This window comes from Crocodylus porosus, unplaced genomic scaffold (genome assembly GCF_001723895.1).
Source record: "Crocodylus porosus isolate Cpor-Errol unplaced genomic scaffold, CroPor_comp1, whole genome shotgun sequence".
In the NCBI taxonomy this organism is placed as follows: domain Eukaryota; kingdom Metazoa; phylum Chordata; order Crocodylia; family Crocodylidae; genus Crocodylus; species Crocodylus porosus.
Window position 1 is genome coordinate 4,557,278 of NW_017728921.1, and position 25,532 is coordinate 4,582,809.

Genomic DNA, 25,532 nt, shown 5'->3' on the forward strand with positions numbered 1-25,532 from the left:
CCTTGCGTACAAGCAGTCTGAGACGAGCAGAGGGACAGGGGCAAGGGGCAATGGCACTGGAAGGATAGAACTGGAGGATGAAAATCCTGTCCTGTGCACACCACGGGGGTAGCTCAGGAAACCTTCGGTCTGCTGCTGGACCTTGCAGCCCACCCAAAGCCATTGCCAAGTGCCGGGGGGCTGGACCCGATAATGTGTAAGGTCCCTTCCAGCCCCTAACAACTATGAAACGATGAAACAAGAGCAGCAGAACAGTCATTCTCCCTGGCCCTGTTCAGTCCTTGGCCTCTATGCTGCCACTGCCAAGGAGAGGAGCAATTACAGCTGGTGCTTTCTGTGAACCAGGGATTTCCCTCCCCTCTGCTCTCTTCACCAAAGAGCCCTTGAATGCAATAACGTCCCGACACCACAGACCCGAGGCAGATTTGAACCAGCGGCCTACATGTGAACAACTTATCCTGGTCATCATCAGCCCCAGGAGCCGGCCAGTCCCAGTCCGGGGAATATTTATCAGCACTGGCCCTTTCCAGCCACTTCACAGCAAGACACAACATCGGTTATGAGCAGAGGGAGGCTTAAAATCTACCTCAAGGCTGCTCAAAACAAGTGCAACTTGCCGTGTGCTGGGGTCAGAGCCTGGGAAGCTGCTGGGAGAGGGAACGCTGTCCTTGAGCAACAGCCACATCCTGCTTCTCGTAGGTGAGCTAACTTGTGCAGAGCTGGCTCCTGCATCTTCACAAGGCCCCACGTCCTGTCATATAGACCTGCCCTGGCTCTTCTATTACACAGAAGTTCACCTTGCCCATTTCCAATCAGAACTCACACGCTGAACGAAGCATTTCTCCATCCGATTCCTTGGCTCTGAGTGATCACTGAACACTGCTCAGTACCAGGAGGCAAAATAACTAAGAAAACACCCCAAGTGCAAGAATGCAGCAGCTAGAAATCCCCATTAAAACTGTGGAGGACAACTGGGGAGGGTTCAAATAGCCCTTCATTGTGTACCTTGCAGGCAGCAGATCGCTAGCAAGAAGGCAGGCAGCAGGAATGTCCCGACTGGGACCAGGGCTTGGGACAAAACCCTTAGAGACACAGTCCAAAACATGCAGAATTACCCCTTGATAACTGATTACGATCTGCTAAGCGTAAGAAATAATCCAGTCCAGACCAGAGCCCGTGGAAGGTGAGTGGTATTCTGACTCCGTGCATGTGACAGAGAATCCCAAATGCAACATTAGGCACCTGTAGCAGGAAAGCCTGGGGAGCTCAGCGTCCACATCGCGCACATACACCCAGAACGGAGAAAGACACACAGCAGCAAACGCCACCAGCCATGACAGCGCTTGGAATTCAGAAGAAACGGGCAAGAACAGCAATGCTTCCCATCCCCTTGCAGAGCAGGGACAGAGAGTGACGCCAGCGCTGCTGGCACAGGGATCCTGCATCGCAGAGTAGACCTCCTGGGCACGGGTTCCTTCGGGGTGAGCTGGGGTCCCGGGAGTTGCCCCCACTTCTGCACAGGATGCTGCAGGGAACCCAAGAGGCAACCTTGTGATCACATGAGACTGGGAGATGGATGCTACTACAAAGAAATAAGCAACACCACCCCACCCCCCCCATCCCAGAGGAAAAGATAAGGGGCATTCAGCCAGCTGTGTTGCCCACGTTGGCCTCATTCAGGAAGCACCCACAAGAGGCTGAGAGACCTGAGCCCCACAACATGGGACTAAAGGACTTAGCAAGACAAGAATGGTAGAGAGGTCTCAGGGAAAGCCTGCAGGGCTGCGGCACCTCAAGGACTAACTGAGCGTCACTAGTTCGCTTAGTCAATAGACTGGTTTCAAGTATTTGAAATCCTGGGCTGCGCTAATGTTCACAGCCACATTTGTCTTGGGAAGGGAGATGAAGGGGACTGTATGTCTAAGAGGCTTGTGTGTGAGCTGTCAAAACTCACCTTTAGGTTGTACAAAGGCTAAGCAATGCTGAGAAGTCAAACGGAGACACTGAGCGTCACAGACGATTGTCTATTGGCTCTGAGTGATCACTGAACACCAGGCTTCTCACCGCCCTGCTCCCAACCCATCTTTCATCTGGGCATGCATATTTGTGGAAGGTGGGGATGTGGGTGACAAGCCCTAAGGCCCAACTGCTTCTTCCCAGGATCAAGTCATCAGATTCACAGGCACTTGTCTTGTCAGGACAGTCCTCTCCAGCTATTTCTTTCCCTCATTCCCAAGTGCGTCCCGTTTCTAACAAACTTGCAGTCTCTATGGCCTGAGCCTTTCTCCATCAGGGATGTCTTCTAAGAATAACAGCCACTGCTTAGGAAGCACACAAACCTCTATGAACAGAAGACTGCACGTGGATTTATTAGCCACAGCTAGATCATAGTGTTATTACCAGGATCCAATTTAAATTTAGCATAATAAAGTGACCAAGCTGTGTTTGCAAAGCAGGTCCCTGCTCTGCTGGACATCCAGCATGTCAAAGAGATTCGGTCTCCTCCACATTGCCCTGAACCCCTTACGGTGGCATACGTCATCCCCCAACTGATGTCACAACCTAGCATCAGGCTCCTGCAACCGAGAGCATCTCCCCTCGAGTGTTCGCTTCGAAGAGCTCTTCACCGAGCGCCTGGCAGAGTCAGACAAGGGCTCCTGTGGGGCGAGCTGTGCCTGCTCTTTAAATCTAGGCATAAAAGGAAATTGCTGCTGCACTCACTTTACCGCTGCGTGGCTGGAGAGCACAGGGCAGCGGCGAAATACTTGTAGGGAATATGTCACACCCAAAGCCAGGGAGGAGGTGGGGACAGACCAGCCGGGCCTCTCACTGCCTGGCAGACCCCTGCTTATCCGCAGAGCTTCCCCATGCCGCAGCCACGAGCAGGTGCTGTCAGCGAACAAGAGCTGCGTGCATACCCCACCACGCTTGGCTTCTGCTCCCCCATTTCCCTTGCTGTCTGCAAGCCACATACCCCGTACGTGATATTATCGACACCCCGCCACTTCGGAGGCCGCAGAGGGTTTCAGATGCAAGAAGACCCACCTGTAAGTCCTCATAAACATGGTCTGAAGCAGCCATGGAATTTGCTTCGGAAACACCTTCTCTGGCCCGTGCATCCAAGGCCGGATCGAAGTTTCCACTGAGGAAAACATTTACATTCCTAGCCCTTCTGGCTGCCAGGCCTGCCACCCACACAGGACCGAGGCAGAGTCACCTGCCTGAGTCTGCGCGCAGCCGGGAAGAGCAGGCTGCCCTGGATATCACAGAGGTGGCGCGATGGTCCAGGGGGCTGCCTCGCTGCTGCAGGCCACCGCTGCTTGCCCCGAGCCGCCCCGGGGTCCGGCGGCATCACGTGCCCTCTGCTCGGCTACCCGAGCTCCCAGCTTCCCTCTGACAACTTCCACCGGGCGCTGACAACGCAGCAGCCTGACAGATGCATGGTGCGCAGGGAAAGCAAGTGGATCTGAAGCTTGCCCCGCCAGAGGAACGCCCAGCAGCAGGGCAAGGAGGGAGCGGGCCAAGGGGACTGAAGCTCCCCCCTTCCCCACCCTCCACTACGGCTCGGTTCCTCAGTTGGGGTCTTTCCACACCAGGGCTAGGGCCCAGCGGGTTGGGAAGGAGGCCTGCCCTGCTGCTACCTCTGCTCCACCTGTTTGTGGGCAGAGGGTATCCACCCAGACTGGCGGCATGTTTTGAGGGCTTCCCCCTCGCCTCCTCTCAGCTGCTGGTTGGTACCTGGAAGGAGTGCGAACCATAACCTCCCACTTTCGGCTCTGGAGAGGCCTCTGCTCCCTCTTTCTTCCCATCGCTCCCTCACACGGGACCCATCACAATGGAGGGCATTTATTGACTCACTCTATTGACTTGCTCTGGGCACTTGGTAATAAAAACCAATAAAACCCTTTGCCCTCTGCAGAGATAACCGCCACGTCATCGGCTTATTTCTCCTCGTGCCTCCAAGGGCTTTCGCTGCACTGCAATAAAAGAAGGTCCGAGCACCCAGGATAGCCTGGCAGGATGTTATAGGCACTTCGTTTTAGCCTCCTGCATTGGCCTTGGCCATGTGCCTGCAAACTTACAGCCAAAGACAACGCAGTGATAGAGCAGATATTTCCTTTCTACCCATGTCAGCGTATCCAAGCCTGCTACAGGACAGGTTTGTAACTAGGATCAACGGGGCTGGATTAAGCAAAGGAAAATTTAAGCTGAGCATCAGGGGAAAAACTTGCTAACGGAGCTCCGTCCCCACAGCAAGACAGCCCTTGGAGGGGAAAGCAATGGGTCAGAGAGATGGCCCGCCTTTAACGTGCCACATTATCCTTTAGTCAACAAGCATTTGTGGGCTGAGAGCCAGCAGGGCCATGCAGTAAGCGGCTCGTGCCAACCTAACCAAGGCTTTTTTGCGGAACGGGGAGAAGCAGCAACGTGCCGCACCTACAACACCCTGTCCTTATTGTCATGCCATCATGCCTGGCACGGCGGACGCCGCAGATGTTTTATATTCCAGCAACACAGTCCGCTACCTCGCCTATAAACTCCACGCCGCTCGTCAGCATCAGACAGGACTCATGTTGTTTCAGATGTTGTCTGCTTTTGCCATAGCAACACCATAAACAGGATACAACATTTGATCACAACAAGGGGAAAGAAAAGGACATCTATACACTTACCAGCAGCCTCATGGTAGATTGTGCTCCGTCTTGTCGCCCTGTCTTGCGATGGCTCTTTATAAATTATTTTTAGGGGCCAGTGGCTAAAGACGCACGCTTTCAGATGGCGTCTGAGGAGGGGCAGTCAGCGCATCTTGGCAGACCACAGGGAAGGAAGGGAAGTTGCCTTTTAAACGCCATGAGGCCATTAGGGTTTCATCGGTAAAAACAAATACATAAACAACCATCGACTCAACGCTCCTTCACCTCCAGGCCCTGGTTTTGCTGAGGACAAGGGTTGGGCCTGGAGACTCGGAAGCAGGTAGTGGAGGGAAAGCTTTTTGCTTTGTTGGCCTGATGTTTAGACATCCTGATCCTCCCAGCTCCAACGGCGGGAGCTGGGATGGGTGCTCTGCACTGCCGAAAGCAAAGTGTAGATGGCATGTGCTGATGTGCGAGTTCCCAGGGCTGCTATCTTTCCTGTTAGTGATATCTTGGGTTTGGGTCTGCTATAAAAAGCCTCGAGGCACAGCCAGACAGACGGGGCTCTGCATTGTCTGCACCCCTGGACGTGGACAATCCCCTCGCGCTGGGACGTCAGGGAAGGTTCTTGCTCATGGTGAAGGGACAGCAGTGGGCAGTGGACGTGGCTCTCATTAGAGACACCCACGGGTGCTCTGGGCCGGGAAGCTGTGCTTACGGCCCATCTATGGGCTCAGCTAGGCTCCCAGGCCCCAGCCCAGGGACACAGGTTGGAAGCTGGCACCTGCACAGGGTGAAATGCTGATTATCAACCTAAAGAGCAAACCAAGAGTTGGGAAGGTCAGGCACTGTGAACACCCCACTCATGGGAGTCCAGAGGACATGGCTTCCTTTAGCATGCATTTCAGCAGGGTCTATGGCAGGGTGACTGGTGATTCAGCTATCACAGAGACACCAAGCTGGAGGTCCCTTCCAATCCCACAAACCTCACCGAATTCAAATGCAAAAACCTAGAGCTCTTGGTTCAAAAATTTGGTTCACCAAAATCAGACATCCTAAGGAAAGTGGGGCAGAGCAGGTGGAGACTTTCAAGCCAAGACGTCACTCCACATGGACGCGTCTCTCCCCACTGCTAAGAGTGAATGTCTGGCTTCCACCCGGCTGACATGGATGGCAATGGCTCTGGCTTGGTCTTTCCCTCGTGTTTCTCTGGAGCACACACAATTCAGACGTGCACAAAGCAGAAAGCCTCAGGATCCCATGCAAAAAATTCCCCAAAGTGAAAAGGAGCCAGCCATGAAAGAAGCAAGCGTTTCCGGGGCCCTTCCAACCAGCAGAGTGCCATGAGCTCTGAATGAAACTCTAGCAGGGGGGACCAAATGCCACGGTGCAAATCTGAAGTAACCTGTTTGGAGACGCTGCAAAAGAGCAAAATCCACGTTGGGACTGACGTGCATGTAGCACAGTGGGGAACGGGGGCAAAGCGACAGTCCTCGCACACACTGGCAACGCTGGCAGTCCCGCCTCTGCCCCAGGCCTCCCAGACCTAACCACAGCTCCTGCGCTGGCTTCCAGCGCTTGGCTATGCTACATTTCCAGACAGATGCTGCTCACCCAGGTGGTGAATTCCTGCCTAATGGGCTCATCTTCCCTCACGGATGACTTTCAGGAAGGGCACAAGCGTAGCTCAAAATCATGCCAGTTGGCAAAACAAAGTAATCAGGTCCACAAAGCAGTACAGAGGGGTGCAGCGTCTCCAAGGGCCGTAAATTTAGAGCAGATGCAAAATCTTCCCAGCCCCCCTTCCTGCCCCAAATCTCTCTGCAACATAAAGCTTGGTGTGTTAATACCTGCATTTAAACCAAGCTCACGATCTTCACGGAGACTTGGGGTATCCTGCGAGGCCTAAGAGAGCTGGATGAGCGAGTTAGCTCATTGCGAGGACTTTCCAGCCTAAACATTTTACACTCCAGGTTTTGAAAAGCCAGCAGATTAACGCCAGCCCTCAAATACGTTCCAGGGCCATCAGAGAAACCATCTGGGCACAAAAACACATGGGCAGCCTCAGTGGTTATGGAGACTCTCCACTCCCCAACAGACCTCCCTTGGCGGTTACCAGCAGTCCACATGGGCACTGCCACTGCCCATGTTGCTCTTGATTGGTGAAGTGGCAAATGCCAATCTCCAAAGCTACCAAGGTGGAGCCTGATCAACTACAGAAAAATCAAAATGTCATTTAAGAGGCAGCATTTCTTGGTGGGGTTAATGGCTTTCCCAGCATGTCAGTGCCAGAGAGCATCCTCTGCCTGCTTTGTTACACTGCCAACGTAAACACTGACATGTTCTTCCCCGGAGCAGCTTAGAGAGCAAGAGCGATTCCAAGCAGCGACGAGACTCCTCGCAGGCAGCAGAGGCGGCCGTGCACTGTTTGCCTTTAAAGGCAAAATTTGGTGAAAGCACTGGAAAGGCCGAGCCCACATTGCATGGAACATTGATCTGCAACCCAGTTGACTCATCTCACGACAGGCTCCACGGCCCAGCTACAGCTCGTAACGTGCAATTCGTCCGCTTAACTGCCAGTGATTTGTCTCCTGGAAAAGACGTTAAAGCCCAGGTCTCTTCTTACCATGTCAGCTGGGATTTGAAGGGCCTGGGTCAAAAGCAGAGAAGGCCATGCAACCCCGTGACAAAATAAACTCTTGGGTTCTGCAGGCAGCAGAGTGCTTAGCGCCTTCACCTTAATCCTATGTGATCTACACAACAAAGAGCAACTCAGAACAACTCACACAGACACTCTCATGGACCCAGAGGGACAGATTTCCATCGCCAGCTCCCTCTGTGCAAAAATGAAGTTTACTTCCTGTCTATGGAGACTCTTTACCATCTTTAATTTTCCCAGAGCATGATGAAGGGTGTTTGTGAGCCCAAAAGCTTACAGAAAAATATATTTTTTTTGCAATTTCCTAGTTGGTTTAATAAAAGGTATCATTTCTGAACCAAGAGTTCTAGATTTTTGCCTTTCTAGTGCCTTTAATGGGCATGGGACCTGCCTGACCCTACACCATGCTCCCTGTATCTGGACCGTTATTTGGTAAGATGCTCTGCAAAGCTGAGCATCTGACAGGTTGTCCTCAGATGGTGGCTCGAGTTCCAACACGTTAGGCTTTCTTTACCCACCAGCCCCTGGTGTTGCAGAACCAATTTAACCCAGTCTCTTTGTTTGCAGGCACTGTCTCATTGCCTGTGGGTACTGGCTTTAGTGACTCAGGATTCAGGTAGGAAGGTGTCAGGGATCACACTGGGCAAGATCTGATGGGGTTCAGACTCGAGGTGCCATTCCCATGGACACTTCTGAGCCAGGTTCAGCGATGCTTTTGCCACAGGTGCAAGTGATGCAGCAACAGAGGCGGAAAAGAGCTTTGCTTCAGCTCTTGGGGACTGTAGCAAACAAGAGCAACAGTCGATGCGAGAGGCGGTTGGGTGATGACGTGTGCGAGGGAGGGCAGGAGGCAGCTTTACCCTACACCCACCTCCCACTCCTTTGCACTGCTTCACACATCATTTCCATCTGCCTTGTCACGCATCCAGGCCTACGACACCAACTGGTCCTGCATCAGATCCTGTTCTCAGTTACGCCACTCCAGCTCCTCTGGCTGGCTCTGATGAGGTGGCAGCATTAAGATCAGAATCTGGCTCCCGACCTGTAATGCGCAGTGTCCCACACCTCGTCCGTAACACAAGTAACGCTCCTGAATGAGAACAGGCAGAGGCAGTGACGTCTATGGATGGACACCGATTGCCAACACCGTGGATGCCTGTGGCATGGAGACGTGCACTTTGAGCTGTGGAAGTGGGCTTCAAAAGGTGGTGCCGAATTTACTCATAAAGAAAAAAAAACCAAGTTTATTTTTCTCACAAGAAGCACATAAAATATACAGTACACTTTTACAAACCAAAGTAAAAAAAAAAAGTGCATTATGCATCCCCTACTGCAAAGGTACAGTACAAAAGATACTGCATATTTAAATATATAAAAACCAGACTTAAGAAATACACCAGAACAAAAGGAACGTGGATATCGTCAGAGTACAACAATGCACTGAAACAGCGACGCAGCAGTCGTCTGCCCTTTCACGTCTGGAGTTTGCCTAACGAGGGCACTAGCCGGGGAGCTGAGTCCACCCTTGGGTGAGGAGAACAGGCCAACATTTGGAACAAGAATGGAGACATCATTGAATTAAAGAACACTTGAGGCCAAGATGAGGTGCTCTCTAAAACACGGAATGACAACGACCAAGAAAAAAGAAAAGAAAAGAAGCATAGGCTGGAAATAAGGTGCCAGCTTGTACATTTCAGATCGGACGGTGGGGCGCGCCTTGGCTGAGATGGCGTTTGCAACACAGCCCCGAGGAACGATGGCCTTCCGTCTTTGGAATGTCTCGTCAAGCCCTGCGCTTTCTGCAGCTATGCATAGATGCATCGAAACAACGATGGGGCAACAGAGACTGGGATCTGTCTGCTCATACGCCCCACTACAAGGAAGGCGAATCCGATAGTGGCTCTGAGCTCAGGAATGACAGGCGTCACACAGGGAAGGTACGTGCAAGTAGTCATGGTCCGACTGCCACTAAAGACACCGCAGCACCAGAACAACAGCGAAGCAGCAGAGTTTGACAGCTCGGCAGAAAGATATGGTATATGTAAACTATTATTAAGGCACTCAATTGGAAACGAACAGTTACAATACACGGGAGGGAAAGGAAACAGCTAACTTCTCATGCAACAAGTCTAATGCAGCCAGCAGGCATTGCATCTTTTGGCTGCAAGAACTCTGGAATGGCATGCTAGGGCCCTCTATGGATAAAACGGCTTTAAAAGAAAAAAAAAAAAGAAATCAAAAAGAAATGAATTAGCTACCTCTCTAATCCTGACAGTATAGCATTGCACTAAGCAGCAATGGGGTTTCAAGCTTGATGAGCGATGTTGTGGAAGTGGTGACACAGCCATGGATGACCAGACGGCTGAGTTCAAATCACCACCTGGGAAGAGCAGTCAATGGGAGAAGTACAAGGAGAAGTAGCAGTCGAATTTGGCAGGCACCCAAGAAGAAAACAGGAAGGAAACACTATATTCACTTGTGTCTTAGAAATCCCTGGGGCTTCAGGTCTAAGCTCCTCGTCTCGTAAGAGTGACAGCGGGTCGGTCAGCCAACGGCACGGTTGGGAACAAACTCTGCAGCGGGACATCGTTCACTGTGCTGAAACGTATCACACTACACTGCACGCGCTCTTACTCCCCACCGGATGGTCCCTGCCCTAGCAATGCAGAGGATGGGGTGTGCGCATCCCCACAGTGGGACATTTCAAGCAGACCCACTGAAAACAGGGCAGTCCTAGCCTAGGGGCTTGCTACTTGTTCTTCAAGCATGGCACTATTTAAGGACCCTTGAGGGTTATTTGGGTGAAGAGGGCAGAAACAAAATAGAGAAATAGGATATGGGAAGAGACGCATTAAACATAATGCAAAAAAGGCTAGAATCTGTCCTCCAATGCCACAGGCTTGGGCAAAAGATGAGAGGGCTTGTCTGCGTCACATGGGAAAGGGAGTTGCCTGAAGAAACACCTCCCTGTAGCAAAGGAGGAATGGGTCAGTGATTTGCAAAACTTGAACAACTGTGCAACCAGCTCTCACGGCTCCCATTGTACCCAGCTGTTGTGCTGCGCTCAGGCCTCAAGCACAATACTTGGACTTTGGGGGAGCTGGTGGACATACTGACAACATACATACCTTCGGTATGAGCCATTTCGCAAGGGCGAACAGGCTTTGAAGAAACCCTGGCAGACGTCAAGTACCTGGTGAGCTGTCTCCTTTGTGCCCGCCACCTGCTAATCCCCCCCAGTCCATTTTTCACCTAGGCGCGAACAAACATAGGAAGACGATAAAAATCTACGACGTGCGCTGGGACCTAGCAATGCACCCATGGTACCTGAACATTAGGCATATAACCATGCTGGTATTTCTGATCTACCCTCAAGCCCAGATAAAGTGAAATGGAAATGTCTTCACTGGGGTGGGAGATGGCGGGTATGTGCGCCAGGGAATTCACAGTGTAACGGACTGAACTGGTCAGCACTGACTTCAGAAACACGTCACAGAAACAACAATTCAATTAAGTCACTCAGCGCAAAAAACGATGGCAACCACAGCATCGAGAGACATGCCTGTGCAAAACGCACAGCTGAAGATTTGTAGCCAGCAAACAACAGCACAGAGCGGCTAAGGAAGAGTCCAACTCTCTGAGCCAGAAGAGTTTTCTCCAATACCAGGATAAGTGTGAACCCCAATGTTTCACACCCCCAAAAGACCCTCAGAGTGCTGCTTGCTGGCGATGCTTTTTTTGCTTTGCTAACATGAAACAACCTTCCCTGTGTGAAATGGCAAAGTGGCGGTGAGCTAAGGATGAGCGTGCAGTGTCGGCAAGAACAGCTTTCACATAGAAACGCTTAAAATACAGTTCTGGCTCACACCCACCTAGCCACTAAAACTGCATAGTACGAGAGATGCGTCGGTTTGACACCAAAGTTAACCTAAGACATAGGATTTAGGCCTTTTTTAAAACGTTACCCTAGACTAATTTTCAGAAGCATGCAAGTCACCCAAGAGTTCATGTCCAAATGACTTGCAACGAGTCTGAGAAGCTGCAGTGACTGAGGCATTTTGGAACCTGGGACTTAGGTGCTTCACAACACTTTTCTCTGAATTTGGCAAAAATACAGAGCATGACGGTGTCTTTTAAAAGCAGACTTCTCCACGGCAGGCTGGCAAGATGATTGTACTCAACACGGCATCCGTGGGCAACTACACACTGTTATAGCCCGCTGCCATCGGAGCAGCACAAGAGGATCGGCGTACCAAAACACTGATCTGGACCAGATCTGCAATGGGCCGTGACATGGTAAGGGTGCGTCTACACCACTGCCATGATGCTCCCGACAACTCTGCCAGCGGTCACACCTTGCCTTATTCCGGCTTAAACCAAGAACAGGTGGATGGGACCTTGCTTCTTGGCGGTGCTCTAAGGAGCACCATGGAAGCTGTGGACGTGTCATCGCCCCTTTGCTGAGGGACACTGAACTCAGGCACAGTTGGGTCCCTCCACATATCTCACTTGTTTAACTCATCACGGTCAGCACCATTTTCACATTAATTTGCCAGACTGCATCCCAAAGTCCTCCGATTCAAGTGCTTCACTGGGAAATAGAAGACGACCCAAACGGGAACAGAATTTCAAGGCAGTCTCTACACTTGCTGGACAGCAGGCCTCAGCAGCAGGTGAAGGAAGGAGCTGTACAGCCAGGGGCCTGGTCCTGTACTGCTGAAGCTAATGAGTTTGTGGGGCCAGGACTAAGGCCGCAATGCCTTTGTCAGCAGGCGAAGCTAGCAGCACCACGTGGAAGAATGAATGCTTGTTAAAGGCTCGGGACACTGTTCTAGCTTTTGGCTTATCCTCTCTGAGTTATTGCAATAGTCCACTGAGGTGAGGTTAGCAAAACTCCCCCATCCTGGCCTTTGCCCCAACCTCTGCCGTTGGAAGGACAACGTGAGACCAGCGTAGCCCTAGGGAGCAGCATCTGAGAGCAGAACTTCGATTTTCAGAGCTATTGGGAGGAGGCTGCTCAGCTTCGGCAGCCCCTATGCTGTGCACCACTGACACACAACAGGAGTGAGGGCATGCTCCCTTCCTGCAGCCCCACCACCATCACAATAAATAACCCCCTTGGATTTCGCCTAGAAAGGAGGTTGACAACCATGCACTTTCCTGAGCTAGCCCTGCTGCTGCTGCTTTGCAGTACTGCTGCAAACTCCAGGATGCAGGACCTGTTCTACCAAAAATATAGTATTATATAAAATAAACAAAATTTGCCTAATACCTCCTTATATGTCAAACGCATTGAACACCAGTAAGCCTGGCTGCCGCCTGTCACGGCAGGACGCAAGTCAGTAATCATCTTAACGCAACTCGTGCCAGCAGCAGCTCAGTGCAGTAGGTTCTCCAAAGCACAAGTACAACACCGACTCCAGCATCACATACATCTCACAATGCTTCATGGTCACCTACTGGCCAGGCTCATTCTTATTACTGGGACAGTCATAAACCACGACAAACAGCAATAATACCTGAAGAACAAGACACCTTCTCCATTTGAAATTCAAAAACACGCAAGCCTAGATGTCACTCCATTATGAATACGGGACTAGGACAATTCACAGGGACCGACTGGTCAGCAGATCACTTGGTCAACACGAACACAGCTTTACGCTCCTTTGCATGACCTCCTAATGAGGATGAACTCAGTGCAGTGAAGCCTACACCCTCCATGCTCATTTGGGTCTTTACAGTACATGTCACACACAAATGCCTTTCAAAAAAAAAAGTTAAATATCCTGCAGAGAAAAAGAACCGGCTTCTAAAAACAATAAACCAAGACCAGATATCAACCAGAACAGAGGTAGTGTTTATGTCACCATCTGTGGAGTTCTCCACAAGTGCCTGTTGGAACGAAAGACTTGTGCTATGTTTGCTTTGTGCACACAAACATAAAATAAAATGCTGTGATCAGTTCTTTTGTTGAGACTTTCAAACAGAAATTTTCAGCATTTTATATACACGTATATAACTGCAACATTATTATACTTGGCAAACAGTCCTGGGAAGTGTGGGTCAGAGCAGTAGGCAATCCACACGCACAAAGTCCCATTCCAAGCCATGCGCTATGGTTTCTTCCTCGTGCTGTTCATTCCAATCAATCAGCGTCCCCTTCCCCCCACCTGCGAGGAGAAAGAGGTTGTCAAATGAATGACTGTTACCAAAGATAAAATTGCATTGGATGTAGGCCGTAAATGTTGATTTAAAATAGACAGACAGACAGACAGAGGACAGAATGTGTCAACTTTTGCCCATCCAAAGTGTGCTCTTCAAGTTGCCCATAATTGACTTTGCTACAAGTTTGGAGCCTACGGCCACGCATCTCAGAGTGGCCTGCGAGTCACAGAGCACGGAAGACTCGCTCGAAATGGCCTCCTTGGAGTCCGTCAGTGTGGACACGTCCATGTCGCTCGATAAGTCCTCGGAGGATAAGTTCAGACAACCCAGCTTGGCAAGAGAATTGGACCTTTTCAGGGGGGAGGAAACAGTCAAGCCAGCGAGCCGAAGCCTGGTTTCGATCTCCTGAGCTCGCTGTTTCACCAGGCCAGGTTTCCCACGCACGCTGTGGATACTGTCGCTGCTGGAGCTGCGGGTCAAGTTGGAGCTCCGGGAAGAGGAGGGTGTGTAGCAGATGGTCTTCAGGAAATCCCTGGTGTAACTGCTCATGTGCTCCAGTCGGCACATGAGAGGGGTCGAGGTTTTCTGTGGCGTTCCCTCGAAGGAACATTTGGCCTCTGACTTCTGCACGTTGTTCTCTGCGCCGTCGCACAGCGAAGACGCTGGCCTAAGCAAAGGCACTGGGCCTTGGCGGGCAGCCGAATCTTGGTTTTCTTCCAGCGGACCCACGTCAGGTCTGCTCAAGGGGCTCTCTCGTACCAGGGCCGAGGTTTCCAGTGGTGCTCCCTGCAGCCGCTCCAGCTCTTTGGTATGCTTCCTAACCAAGCCTGCCTTCTGGAGCTGGATCAGGGACTCCTGATGCTGCATCAGGTAACTGTTCGCAGTGGGCTTCTCCAGTTCTTTGCTGAACAGCAAATACTTCAGGTCCTTGGTTGGTTTGACATCCTTCCTGGATGGGGCCTCTTCCTTCAAGGCATCAGGGTTCAGAGGGCTCTTCTCACCAAGCGAGTTCCTTCTGGCAACCAGGGCTCTGACAGGTGTTTTGGTGGCCTCTTTTGGAATCCCGCTGGGCTGAGCGGCCACAGATTTGCAAGGACTGATGTCCGTGACACTCATCCCCTCGACCAAAGGAGGCACGATGTCGAGTTTAGCTCTGATTGCTTCCCCAGGCCGCAGCCTGCTTGGCATTTGGTCTGGCACGTGAGCAGTCAGGTGGGAGAGAAGCACCGGCTGGGTGCAGATGGTAGAGGTACGGTGGGCCGCGGCCAGGTTCAGCTTCTCGCAGTGCTCCCCAAAGGTGTCCGGGGAAGCACGGGCTGCGGAATACATACAGTCAGCGCAAGACTGGTAGGAAGGCTTGACCTTGCTGAGGATCCCGAATATGGCATCGTGCTAAGAAAGGAAAGAACAGGCAGAAAGAGGTCAGATTCACTAAGCTACTGGAACAGGACAGAGGGGAAAATAAGGCAGCCTGGCAGGTTGAAAGGGAAGTGGCAGAAGAGGAAACGAATGGCTGTGAGGCCCAAGGGACTTGGAAACAAATCCTGGCTCCATTCCCGCTGCAGTCTGGGACACGACTGCCACCAGTGAGTAGCATCTGGAGCGGAGGGAAACCCACCGTTTCAACCGACGGCCACAAAGGAGGTCGCTCTGAGAGGCTTTATAGCACATCGGTGTGGCCCCACGTTCCCTGGGGTGTCCGGCTCCACAGCTCCTACAAGCAAAGCAGCATTGGGAAGCGCTTCTGTGTGGAACAGGCTCAACCCGGGTCAAGCACTACGACAGGAGCCACTACTTCCAACCCCAAATGACCAGCACCAGAAGGATGAGCAGGGCGGTCTCATGCACGGGGAGCAGGGCATGTGAATCAGCCACATCCTGGTCCCATACGCACCTCAAAATCCTCTGGGCAGCTCCGCTTGCTGTTGTTGTTATTTAGGTTCTCTCTGTTGAGCCGGCTTTCTTCCCTGTGCACGGACAAGCGCCTCTTCCACCTCTCCATGGGGTTTTCCTCCCGGGGGCTCCCTTCCCCGCCATCCACTTGCCCAGGAGCTTTCCAAGCCTTCTGAGGGCCCAGCTCCAGTTTCTTCTTCACTTCCTTCTCACAGAACCCACTCAGCTCAGCCAACGGTTCCACGCTCTCCTTGGCCTTCATGGGATCCACAGGAGGTGCTAGAGGAGGAGGCTGGCCTGCGGGTGACTCCACCTGCTCTGAAATGGCATCCCGCTCCAGGTCCTCCACCTGGAAAAGTCCCTCCCTGTCACCAGGCTGCTTGTTTTCCAGCAGCGAGTCAGAGAGGTGCCGGAAGCAGTAGCTGAGCTCCCCAGCCTCTATGCCGCCTCGGTTGTCCAAGTAGGTGGATGACAGAGGCGCGTCCAGGTCAACCAGCCGGTTTTCCAGATCGATGTCCAGACTTTCAAGCAGGAAGGCACCGGATCCTGGGGAGCCGTCTGTGCTCGGCGGCAGGTTGCTCTCTGCCTGCTGCTTCCACAGCTTGTTGTGGCGCTGTTTGCTGGTGGGGGGGAAAGGAGAAGGCATGGGTGACTGCAACAAAACTCACCATACAAGACCCACCCCTCTGGACGAAACGGGCAACTGCAACTGGATCCCCCCCATCCTAGAAGGCAGTGGCAGCACTAAGCGGGCTGGAAGCAGCAATCCAGCTGCAACTTAGGCCCAGCTGTAGGGTGAGTGGGACATTTCAGTTAATTCAAAGGAAGAAATGTAACAGGAAGGCAAGGGCCCCAGAGCCCAGCAGCTGTGACTGGGAAGGCCTGGAGCACATCGGCAGTTAGCATGACCCCCTGCAGGAATACCAGGCACAGGAACCCAATGAGGAAACAGAGAACAGTGCGCCTTCAGCCGGAAGGAAAGACCTTCAGCAGGAAAAAGGCTTCCAGATGAAGACACCCGAGTATAACTTGGGACACAAGGGGCTCAAGGAAATCAGGATTTCATCTAAAGCATGAGTCCTTGAGACTAAAGGTAGCTTGAGACCTCCACTGGGGGATATACACAGGGTAGATAAACCCTCCTGAGCTGCCCCTCACACCAGAAGCAGATGACCCTTCCAATAGCTGAGGCACTCTCACCTTGCACAAGGTCAAAGGGCAAATTCAGCCACAGCGGACACCCCCTGCCCCCACCCAAAAGGAACAGGAAGTTATGCAGAGATGAAGTTTCCACTGAAAGTGGCCTCCAGCAGCTGGGATTTGAAACCAAGGACCTCGCTCACTCACGCTCTTCCTTGCCACCTTTCAAACACAGCTAGCTGGCCCAAGAACGCTGCCAGTCCTGGTGGTTTGCTCCCCAGCCTGGGCTACAGCATGTATATGATCATCACATCTGTGCCTAAATTAAACCCAGGTCCTGACCAGCATGGACAGAACCTAACATGTGTGTGCTGTCTCAGGAGAAACCCTTGATGCTACTGAAACTTTCTGCTTGTTATTAACACTTCCACAATGGTTTTTGCCCAAAATAGCTCCTGAAACCAAAAACTGTTTTTCCCTGGAGACTTTTTTGCTTCCCATTTTCTGACCAGCTCTAAAAATTTTAAACTGTTTTTTTCCGTTTCTAATTTTAGCGGTGAAGGGACTCACCACACACAATGGTAACTTGCTACCTGCTCCCCAGGGAGATGTTCTGATCAGCATCTTACCTTGCATCTAAAATGCCTTCATACTCTGACAGCTGTCTCATGAAACCCGCGTTTGGTCTTGCAATGCTGCGTTTTTGCTTGACATAATTGTAGGCTTTTTCCAAGGACCAGCCAAATTCCTTCATTGCATAAGCTATGACTGTAGAAGCAGACCGACTCACACCCATTTTGCAGTGCACTAGACACTTGGAGCGATTTTTCCTGGTGGGGAGGGAACAAGAAAGGGAGACTGTGTCTCAAAGTCCTTGGCTACTAGCTTTTACTGTCACGTCCTGAAACAGGGAGCAGATGAGGACTTGCGCCCTCGATCACAGCACCGGAGGAGTGAATTGGTTTGGGCAAAATGGTCCAAACAAAAGATAAACCTCTCACCAGGAAAGAGGGGATTTGGAGAAGGGCTGCACCTAACAACCACTCTCACCTCACCGCAGTGCTGCCCGAGTTCCCTCAGCCTGACTGACCTTGCCTCTGAAAATGGTGGGCTAGCAAGATGGTGGCCACCCCACTGGACCTTCAGGGCCTAGTCACTGTCCTCCATGCCCCCTCTGTCACTGTCATCAATGCAAACCACACAAACCCAAAGGCTTTGACTCAAACCTGCGGTCAAGCCTGAAGACAAGTAACAGGGGCAGAGCAACAGCCCCCAAGAGCGCTGTGCCATGAATTTGAGAGAATAAAACCTCTACAGTCTCCACTCTGCCTGAGCCCTTTACTAATCATGAAGTCTCAGTGGAAGGATGGAGCCAAGGTCAACACCGAGTAAAACTCCCGTAAACCCAGTGATGGGGTCGTAACTGAAGGAACAGCTCAGCCATGATAAAGCGCAGGCTAACCAGGTGTCATCGTTAAAATCTCCGCGGGGTGCGGAGACAAAGGAAAACCCATCCAGCGATAAACTACATGCGTCAAGGCAAGAAAAACTAGAGTGTATCATGGCAGAACCCAATGGGTTTGGGTGCTTGCTGTTGCAGGGGAGACTGTTCTGTTCATTCTACTCTAATGCATCGTTCAACGTTTTCTGCGACAGAACTCTCCTTCCAGCTTACTCTTTCTTACTGGGAATAAAAACACCACTTCTTCCTTTAAAAAAAAAAAAAAAAGAGAGAGAGAGAGAGAGAGAAAAAAAAAACTGGAAACAAAACCCAAAAACTGATGAATAAAAAGAAAACGCCCAGGCTAATTCTGGGAGGTGGCAAAGAGGTTAATCATTAACCATTTCCTGGGACCAAACAGGGCATCCGGGCATTCCAGGGGCCTCGCAAACTCCCTTCTCAAAGGCCTTTTGCAAGAGAAGGGATCTCAGAAATCTCTTCATTGCCTGACAAAAAACCCTGGCAATTAAGCAGCAAAGAGAGAGCAACTTAATTGGCATGGCAGTAGAAAGCAAAGCTCCTTAAACTGACATGGTAGTAAAAGATGCTGAATAAAGGTATTGTGCCAGAATGAGGGGCAGGGAGCTGGGAGCACAGAAAAGTGCTGGGGACACAGATGCTGAGCTGAAGAGAGAGGCACAACAGGTCAAGGAGTTTCCCGGGGTACGTGGAGGTGTGGTAAGCCCCCTGCCGAACCGATTCCCTGCTCCTGCTAACCAGTAAGAGGCACCACAACGGCGTCTGGTGGGCTCAGGTCAGCATCAACCTCTGCAATCACCTCCAAGTGCTCAGCCGAGCCCTGCCAGCTACTGCATTTCCCCACCTGCCTACCCTTGAGGGTTGTCTTCTGGCTACAGAGTCATGCAAGGACTCATGCCTACTCTCTCCACGGACACCGACAGGTCCTTACCCTCACCCCGGACATGATCATCCACTTACTTGGCCTTGTTGATAAAATGATACGCCTCATTCCAGTGGGCAAGGAGGTCAGTCGTCTCCTCGTCATACACTCTGATATTGTGATAGGCAAACAGCCCAGGGAAGAAGTTATCGATTTCCCGTGTTACGTTTAAAATGTAGTCAATGCTGGAAGGAAGGATAGGGAAACAGAGAAAGGATGAAGTTGAACCACGCCAGACCTCAGTGGGGAATGGAAATGTCTTTGATAAAGCACATGAAATGTGATGCAAAGCTCTGGTGGTTGCCACACACAGGAAGCAAAGCCCCCTTCGCCCTCTGGCCCCAAGTCCCCAAATCCTTAGCTTCCAAGACACCAGCTGGAGTTATGCCCATGAAGGACTCACAGGACCAGCCTACCAACCTGAGCCAGGAGGTCCTTGCTCCCTGCCCTTCCAATAAAATCTCGTCTCTAACCAGACAAAACCGAGGCTCTGCATTTCTCAGGAGCTCAGAGCACTCTGCAAACAACTGACGAACCCCAAGAAGAAAATAAACGGGCCGCCACTCTATGGATGGGGAAGCTGAGGGAGGAAAAAGTACAGAGACCTGCCCAAAGTCCCACAATAAATAGCCCAGCGGGGGAGAGAACCCAGGAACCCTGATTCTTAGTCCTATGCTGCGGCCACATGACTGTCCTTTCTTCCTTCTTTCCAACCAGAAACATGAAATAAAAGTTTCCTAGTTGCCCTCTGCTTCTGCATGGCCCAAGAGCAAGGCTTTCACCATTCAACCTAGGAGAGCGAGTGCCCATATGAATTTATTGCGTTGTATCCTGCAGACAAATCAAAAGAACCAATCATTTGGGCAAAGATTCGTCCAGCTTCGGCTTTTTAAATACAGCATGTCAAAGATACCATCACAGATGATCAAAGGATTAATGCGCCGTTTATTTGACTGTTTCAAAAATGCTCAGACATCTGGTTCCTGAGGCCTCCAATTAAAACATTGTTATTCTTCTTGTTGAGCAATGCTTCTCCAATCGTCAGACTGGACCTCGAGCGTGTCCTGGGCGAGCAGCAAGTATTTACGCACAAAATTCCCACTGGCCTAGAAAGCATGAAAGCAAATCAAGCCAAGAAGTGGCGTAGTGGAGAAAACTCTTGCGGCGATGGCCCAGCAGCTGCCTGGAGGCACCAGGGAAATGGAAGATGCTTCCCACAAATGTGCTCATTCTCGGGCAGTTCTGCACCATTTGGAGAAGGGCTTTTCTGTGACATGCCCCATAAGATTTAATTGTGTGCAGCATTCAGGAATTCACACCTGAGACAACAACCAGCTCAGCTATTTAATACATAGCTGCTATACTGTGTTCTTCATCCACTGCTCCAGAGACACGTTACAAAGGCAGATAGGCAAGGGTTGCGTCCATTTTCTGGCCCAGAGAAAGAGGCAAGAGCAGGTCATCTGCTAGTGCAAACAGAATGAGGTGCCCTACTCAGGTGCCCCATGCCCTATAAGGGTCATACGTCCTCTCTTCAGAGACCTGAGCAGGAGAAGAACTGCAGGTGCCATGGGGATTTAAGTGTCTCACATGCAACATCTGGCACTGGTTGCCTGTAGAGCCAGTGGGTGAAGGGAGAGGAACAGTGCAGTACTCACCCTGAGCCCTGCAGCTCTTCTAGGTTGGAGGCGTTCCATTCTGATCCCTAGGGCGCAAGTCACACAGAGGCAGGATGAGCAATCTAAACTACAACAAATGACAGCATCTACCATCGAAATGGGCAATGCAAAGGCTGGAAGAAAGGGACTATCATCGCCCTCCTGATACAGACCTTCCGGACTGAGGTGCAAGGGGATCGAGTCACTCACCCATCGAGTCGTGGCAAACCCAACGGAAACTCAAACCTTGGGTTTCACTCTTTGCTGGAAAACCCTTCTCCCTCCTTACTGGAGAAGCCTTAGGCAGCCCTGTTATTTAACACCCTCCCCCATGAGAAGGTATGGATCACACACAAGGTAGGATTAGGAGCCAAGTGGGAACATTACAGGAACATACAGTTGGACTTTAGTCTGAGAAGCTCCCAGTCGTGAGAACTGGAGAGGCACTGGAGCTGGCAAAGGAGATGGGCTGTGGGGCACTGAGCCCGTCTCTCGAGGGGGCAGTTCAGAGCCTGTCTGGGGTGGCAGTGAGCATCTCTGGATCTACTTGGTCTCTAGAGTTGAGGGAATTAGTCTAAGCCCAGCTCCTACCATCGAGTCCACCACAAATTGACTGTCAGTGGCTACTCAGTAGCAAATGCAACTGTACAGGGAAAGCCCTTCAGATGCCCAAAAACCCAGAGGTTCCAGGTGGTACAACCTAGACCCAGGTGACTCCCAGGAGGAAGGGGAGGTTCTAATTACAGGGGTGTGGGTGCTGTGCACTGAATCTGGGACATGGCTTTAGGGGGCAAAACTAGGAGGATGCCAACGTAAGATTGACCTGTGAACATCAATCCTTCCTCAGTCTCTGTCCTGGAAGGAGTGAATCGGGTGCAGGACCTCACTTGTCTTCATTAAGTCTTTGTTCCAGATGGTAATTTCTAGTTCTGCTTGCAGTACCATCTAGTGGTAGGAGATGACACGAGTCGCATCCTCCTTCACAGCCTTACCCTAGGCTTCCAGCATACAACACTGCTCAGGTTTTACTCTCTGTGCAGTCCACACCCAGTGGAAGGCTCTTTGACCTCCTCACTGCCTCACCTTCAGCTTCACCCAGTTTAGCAAACAAAAACCAGTGGCACTGACTGGGTCTGAGAGTAAATAACCTGTGTGCTTGGACAGTACCCTGCCCTATGTCTTCTACTGATTAAAAAACCCACCTTGCATAACACCATACCCTGCCTGAGCCCCCGCTCACCCCTGCAAGCTGTTTGCAATGCACAGCTCAGAATGCTGCCGCTTACCAGGTACAGATGGTCGAAAATCAGAGAGGGCTTGTCCATCTGCCCCAGGATGAGCAGCATTTCGTTATCGATAAACTCCTTGAATTCCTTCAAGTTACAATTCATATGCTTCTCCAGCTCATTCCGGATCTGCAGGGCAGAACGTAACAGTATGCCATTTAGGCTATGGGAACGCGCCACCTACACAAAGGCCTGAAAGGGCTCAACATTCACCAGTATTTGAAAAAGCGGGGCACTGATACATTTTACACATGGGGCTGAAAGGGAGAGACTGGCTGACACAGAGATAGATCATTGCTTTGCGAGACCAATAATTTCACTGAACAGTCACCCTCCAATATTTTAGGCCCCGCATTTTGCTCACTCAGAGCTTTGTGTAAAATCCAATGCAACCCACACTGCATCTTTTTATACACTTAGCCATCCCCTAATGTGCTCAACACCCAAGCACTGCACTAGCCCCTAAGCAGCAAGAGCAAAACCCATCAGAAACAAGAAAAGGTGGTGGCATTACAGGAAAAGAGAATTTGGTGTTTTCAAGTTCTCTCATTTGTAAAAGAGCCATCCACGCAGTTTTATCCCCCATCACCTCCCCTTTAAAAGCCAAGCTCATGGATATACAATGCAGATCAAGGGGCGTGACTGCATCATGTGCCTGCACATCTGAGCGAGCTTTAATCCAGCTCACCTGGTTGCATGCAAATGCTTCACCCATCAAAGCAAGTAACTAAAGGGCAACTCAGAAGGCTCATACATGCATCCCAGCACTCCTCGTTTCAACTGCTTGTTGCAAAAGACTCTGAGACCTCACTGGGCGGTTGACTCCCAGAACAGGGCACAAATCTGATAAGAACAGTGGGGAATATAGATGCCAAGGGTCCTAAATCCCAGTCCTGCACTAGCTAGCAACAAAGCTACCTCTCCTTCTCTAGACTCTGACAGCACTCCGGTTGTTGCCAGACAGCCCAGGGTAGGGGGGTTCCTTACTTCCTTGGAGGTCACATTTTCCAGGTCTTTGCTCATCATGATACTTCGGAGTTTGGCTTTAATGAGCCGCTCTGTCCTCTCCCGCTCAGTTGGCCTGGAAAGGAAAATTAAAGGAGACATTCAGACAGGCACTTTGCTGGGACAGAAGCCCTTGGCAGTGCTCTCTCTGTGTAACAGGACACTTGCAATTATGGAGAAGGGAGCAGGAGGATGGCATGAACTGAAACAGCCAGGGGAAAAGGGGCAAGCATTCTGAAGGGCCCTTGTGAACAGAGAGGAAACCAAAGTGCTGGAAGATGAAAGGGAAAACACAGGTTTTTTTAACATCAACAAGCAGAGGCTCAAGAGAAGAATCGGGACTGACATGTCGACAAACAGCGCCGGGGAATCAGGGCGCGTTGACTCCAGGTCCTGCATCGCGTTCCACTCATTGATGCAGCTCTGGTCGGAGCCGATGCAGCTCTCGTAGTACGTGGCCCAGACCAGGGCCATACCGCCTGGGAAGTAATTGTACCTCCGGGCCACCTCGCAGGCTTTGTGGAGGATCTGCAGCGCAGACCTGCAAGTTTGGAAAACAAGGACGGTTGTGGATTCTCTGGCACTGGATGCTGGCAAGTGCAGGTTACACAAACACTCATCAGGGATGCTTCAAGGCCCTCTTGAGGTCTCTGTATTGCTGGAAGATTTGTACTGGGGACTTCATATCGATTTGTTAGTGCTTGGTTTTGTTTCTGGACAGCAAAGGCTTCTCCTCTGCCAAACTTAGACAGAGGAGTCACAAACACTAACCCACATATTTGGTAACTGCTTGGGCACAGGGTGAAATTCACCCCATGTGGCAGTCCAGCACCAGCCCTAGCTACTGCTTCATTCCTGCTGCAGCTTAATGGTTAGCTAGCTTGAAACCCCAGATCCAAAAAAGCAGAAAAATGTGGACATCTCAAACCACCTTTCCCAAGAAGCTAAAAGGCATATTTAACAGCAATCTTGGCCCCCGGCACATCCCACATTGGGTCATTTGTTTTTGTCAATTCTAGCACCAACCTTTTTTGTTAAAAAAAGAAGCCTTCGATTCAGAAGATGATTTTTATAGTGAACGCATCAACCACATCTGAGTTTACCAACAGGAGGGGCACAGTTTAAAAGTAGCAATAACCAGGGTTTTGTTTGTGTACCAAACAGCCCCTCAAATGATACCTTTCTCCATATCCGCATCTTTTCTGTACTGATTACTACACTATGTGGGATTTTCGAAACCTGACACAGCCAGCAAATGGCACGCATTGAAATGCATTAGACGTGTCATCTGTGTAGGTCAGTTATTCTAAAGTCCTTGCCACGAAAAGCAATCTGCGTTCCCAGGAGCCCTGGATTCTGCGGCTGCTCTGGAATCGGTGCATGTGGGTGGGTGAGAGGATGGAAGCCCAGCCAATGTAATCAAAGCTCATTGGGGCCGCATGGAAAGCTCTGAGAAAGCAGGAAGTCCAGAGCAACCCTGAAGGAACGCAGGGTGCTGGCAACTCCAGGAGGTGGGCTACATGGAGCACTAGACGTCTTCTTCACCTAGTTACAAAAAAACCACGTGAAGAGGCAGCCAGGGGTTTGCAGCCTGGCAAATTCCACCTTCAAGTTGCTTTTCATCCTGATCCATTTCATTCATGTAATTTCCCTCAGTGCTTAGCCTGGAGAGGACAGATCTACTTGCAACAGAAGCATGTAATCTACCATGGGGAAAATGGTTCGGTTATGAATCAGCATGCATATTAAAAACCTTTCAGTACAGGGACCTGCTAATACCCTTGGTTTTGTGGGGAACGACACCTTCCCTGCACCTTGAGAGGTGTTTGGTAACGTCTATGCAAACTGTAAAATATGGGGGTGGGGGAATGGGTGTTAAAATTCACTAGCAAAACTAACAGTCTCCTTTTTTTTTTTACCAGTAAAACTAAGCCAGCGTACATACCACATGGCCTGCACGGAAACTGGTTTGAAGATGTGCATCCTCCCGGCAGTGCTCACGCTAAATCCACTGATAGAGAGAGAAGAGAGATCAGCCACACCATGCTCCTTTTTGCATCAGAAGCTGCATTCAGCCAACAAGAAGCCAGTGACACCTGCATTGCAAGGCCGAATGAAGGCAGAGGTACCACTGGCTGTGGGGGCTGTTAACACAATCAGAATTTACACAGCCGGATTTTCTCATGTGGGCCTTAACCTTCCTGCAAACGAGAATGTCAAGGAAGAGGGAGGCCTTGCACATGCCGTGCACGGAACTGAACTACAACAGATCGGTTTTCTTTACAGAACCATTAAGAAGATATAACACGTTCAATCCGACAGCATGAGGGCGCCAGGAACCAAAAGCAAATGATTTATTAAATGGATGGAGGCAGAAGAATTGCAGTCTGTACTAACCTTGGAAATGAGGCACACTCTTAGAACAGTCCTCTGATACACCAAGGAATAAATCAAACCTACCCCCTCTCTGGTTAGCCTCGGCTCCTACGCCTTGCTTTTCCCTCACACCCACATTTGTCCTTCTAGGCAATGCACGCTTTCATTCCTTACCCATCTCCATCAAGATGGATCTTGGTATCACTCCACAGCCGCAGGACCATCCCAATGGTGCAGCTTTTACTACCAGAGAAAAGGAGAGAAACTGGTGCTGTGGTTATCAGGAATATGACCCCAGGCCACAACAACTACAT

General features: G+C 50.9%; 1 protein-coding gene across 3 annotated transcripts in view; it reads right to left on the minus strand.

Moving 5' to 3' along the window:
* Positions 1-8,517: 8,517 nt before the first annotated feature.
* SSH1 (slingshot protein phosphatase 1) overlaps positions 8,518-25,532 on the minus strand; it is a 40,541-nt gene continuing 23,526 nt past the window's right edge. For all 3 annotated transcript variants that reach the window (XM_019538828.1, XM_019538829.1, XM_019538827.1), the window contains exons 5-14: positions 25,393-25,461; positions 24,788-24,853; positions 23,189-23,383; positions 22,825-22,918; positions 21,838-21,966; positions 20,552-20,598; positions 18,932-19,078; positions 17,121-17,321; positions 15,353-15,971; positions 8,518-14,850 (exon numbers count right to left, since the gene is read on the minus strand). In XM_019538828.1, coding sequence (XP_019394373.1) covers positions 13,582-14,850; positions 15,353-15,971; positions 17,121-17,321; positions 18,932-19,078; positions 20,552-20,598; positions 21,838-21,966; positions 22,825-22,918; positions 23,189-23,383; positions 24,788-24,853; positions 25,393-25,461 — 2,836 coding nt within the window. In that variant the 3' untranslated portion in view covers positions 8,518-13,581. The remainder of the gene's footprint in view (positions 14,851-15,352; positions 15,972-17,120; positions 17,322-18,931; positions 19,079-20,551; positions 20,599-21,837; positions 21,967-22,824; positions 22,919-23,188; positions 23,384-24,787; positions 24,854-25,392; positions 25,462-25,532) is intronic.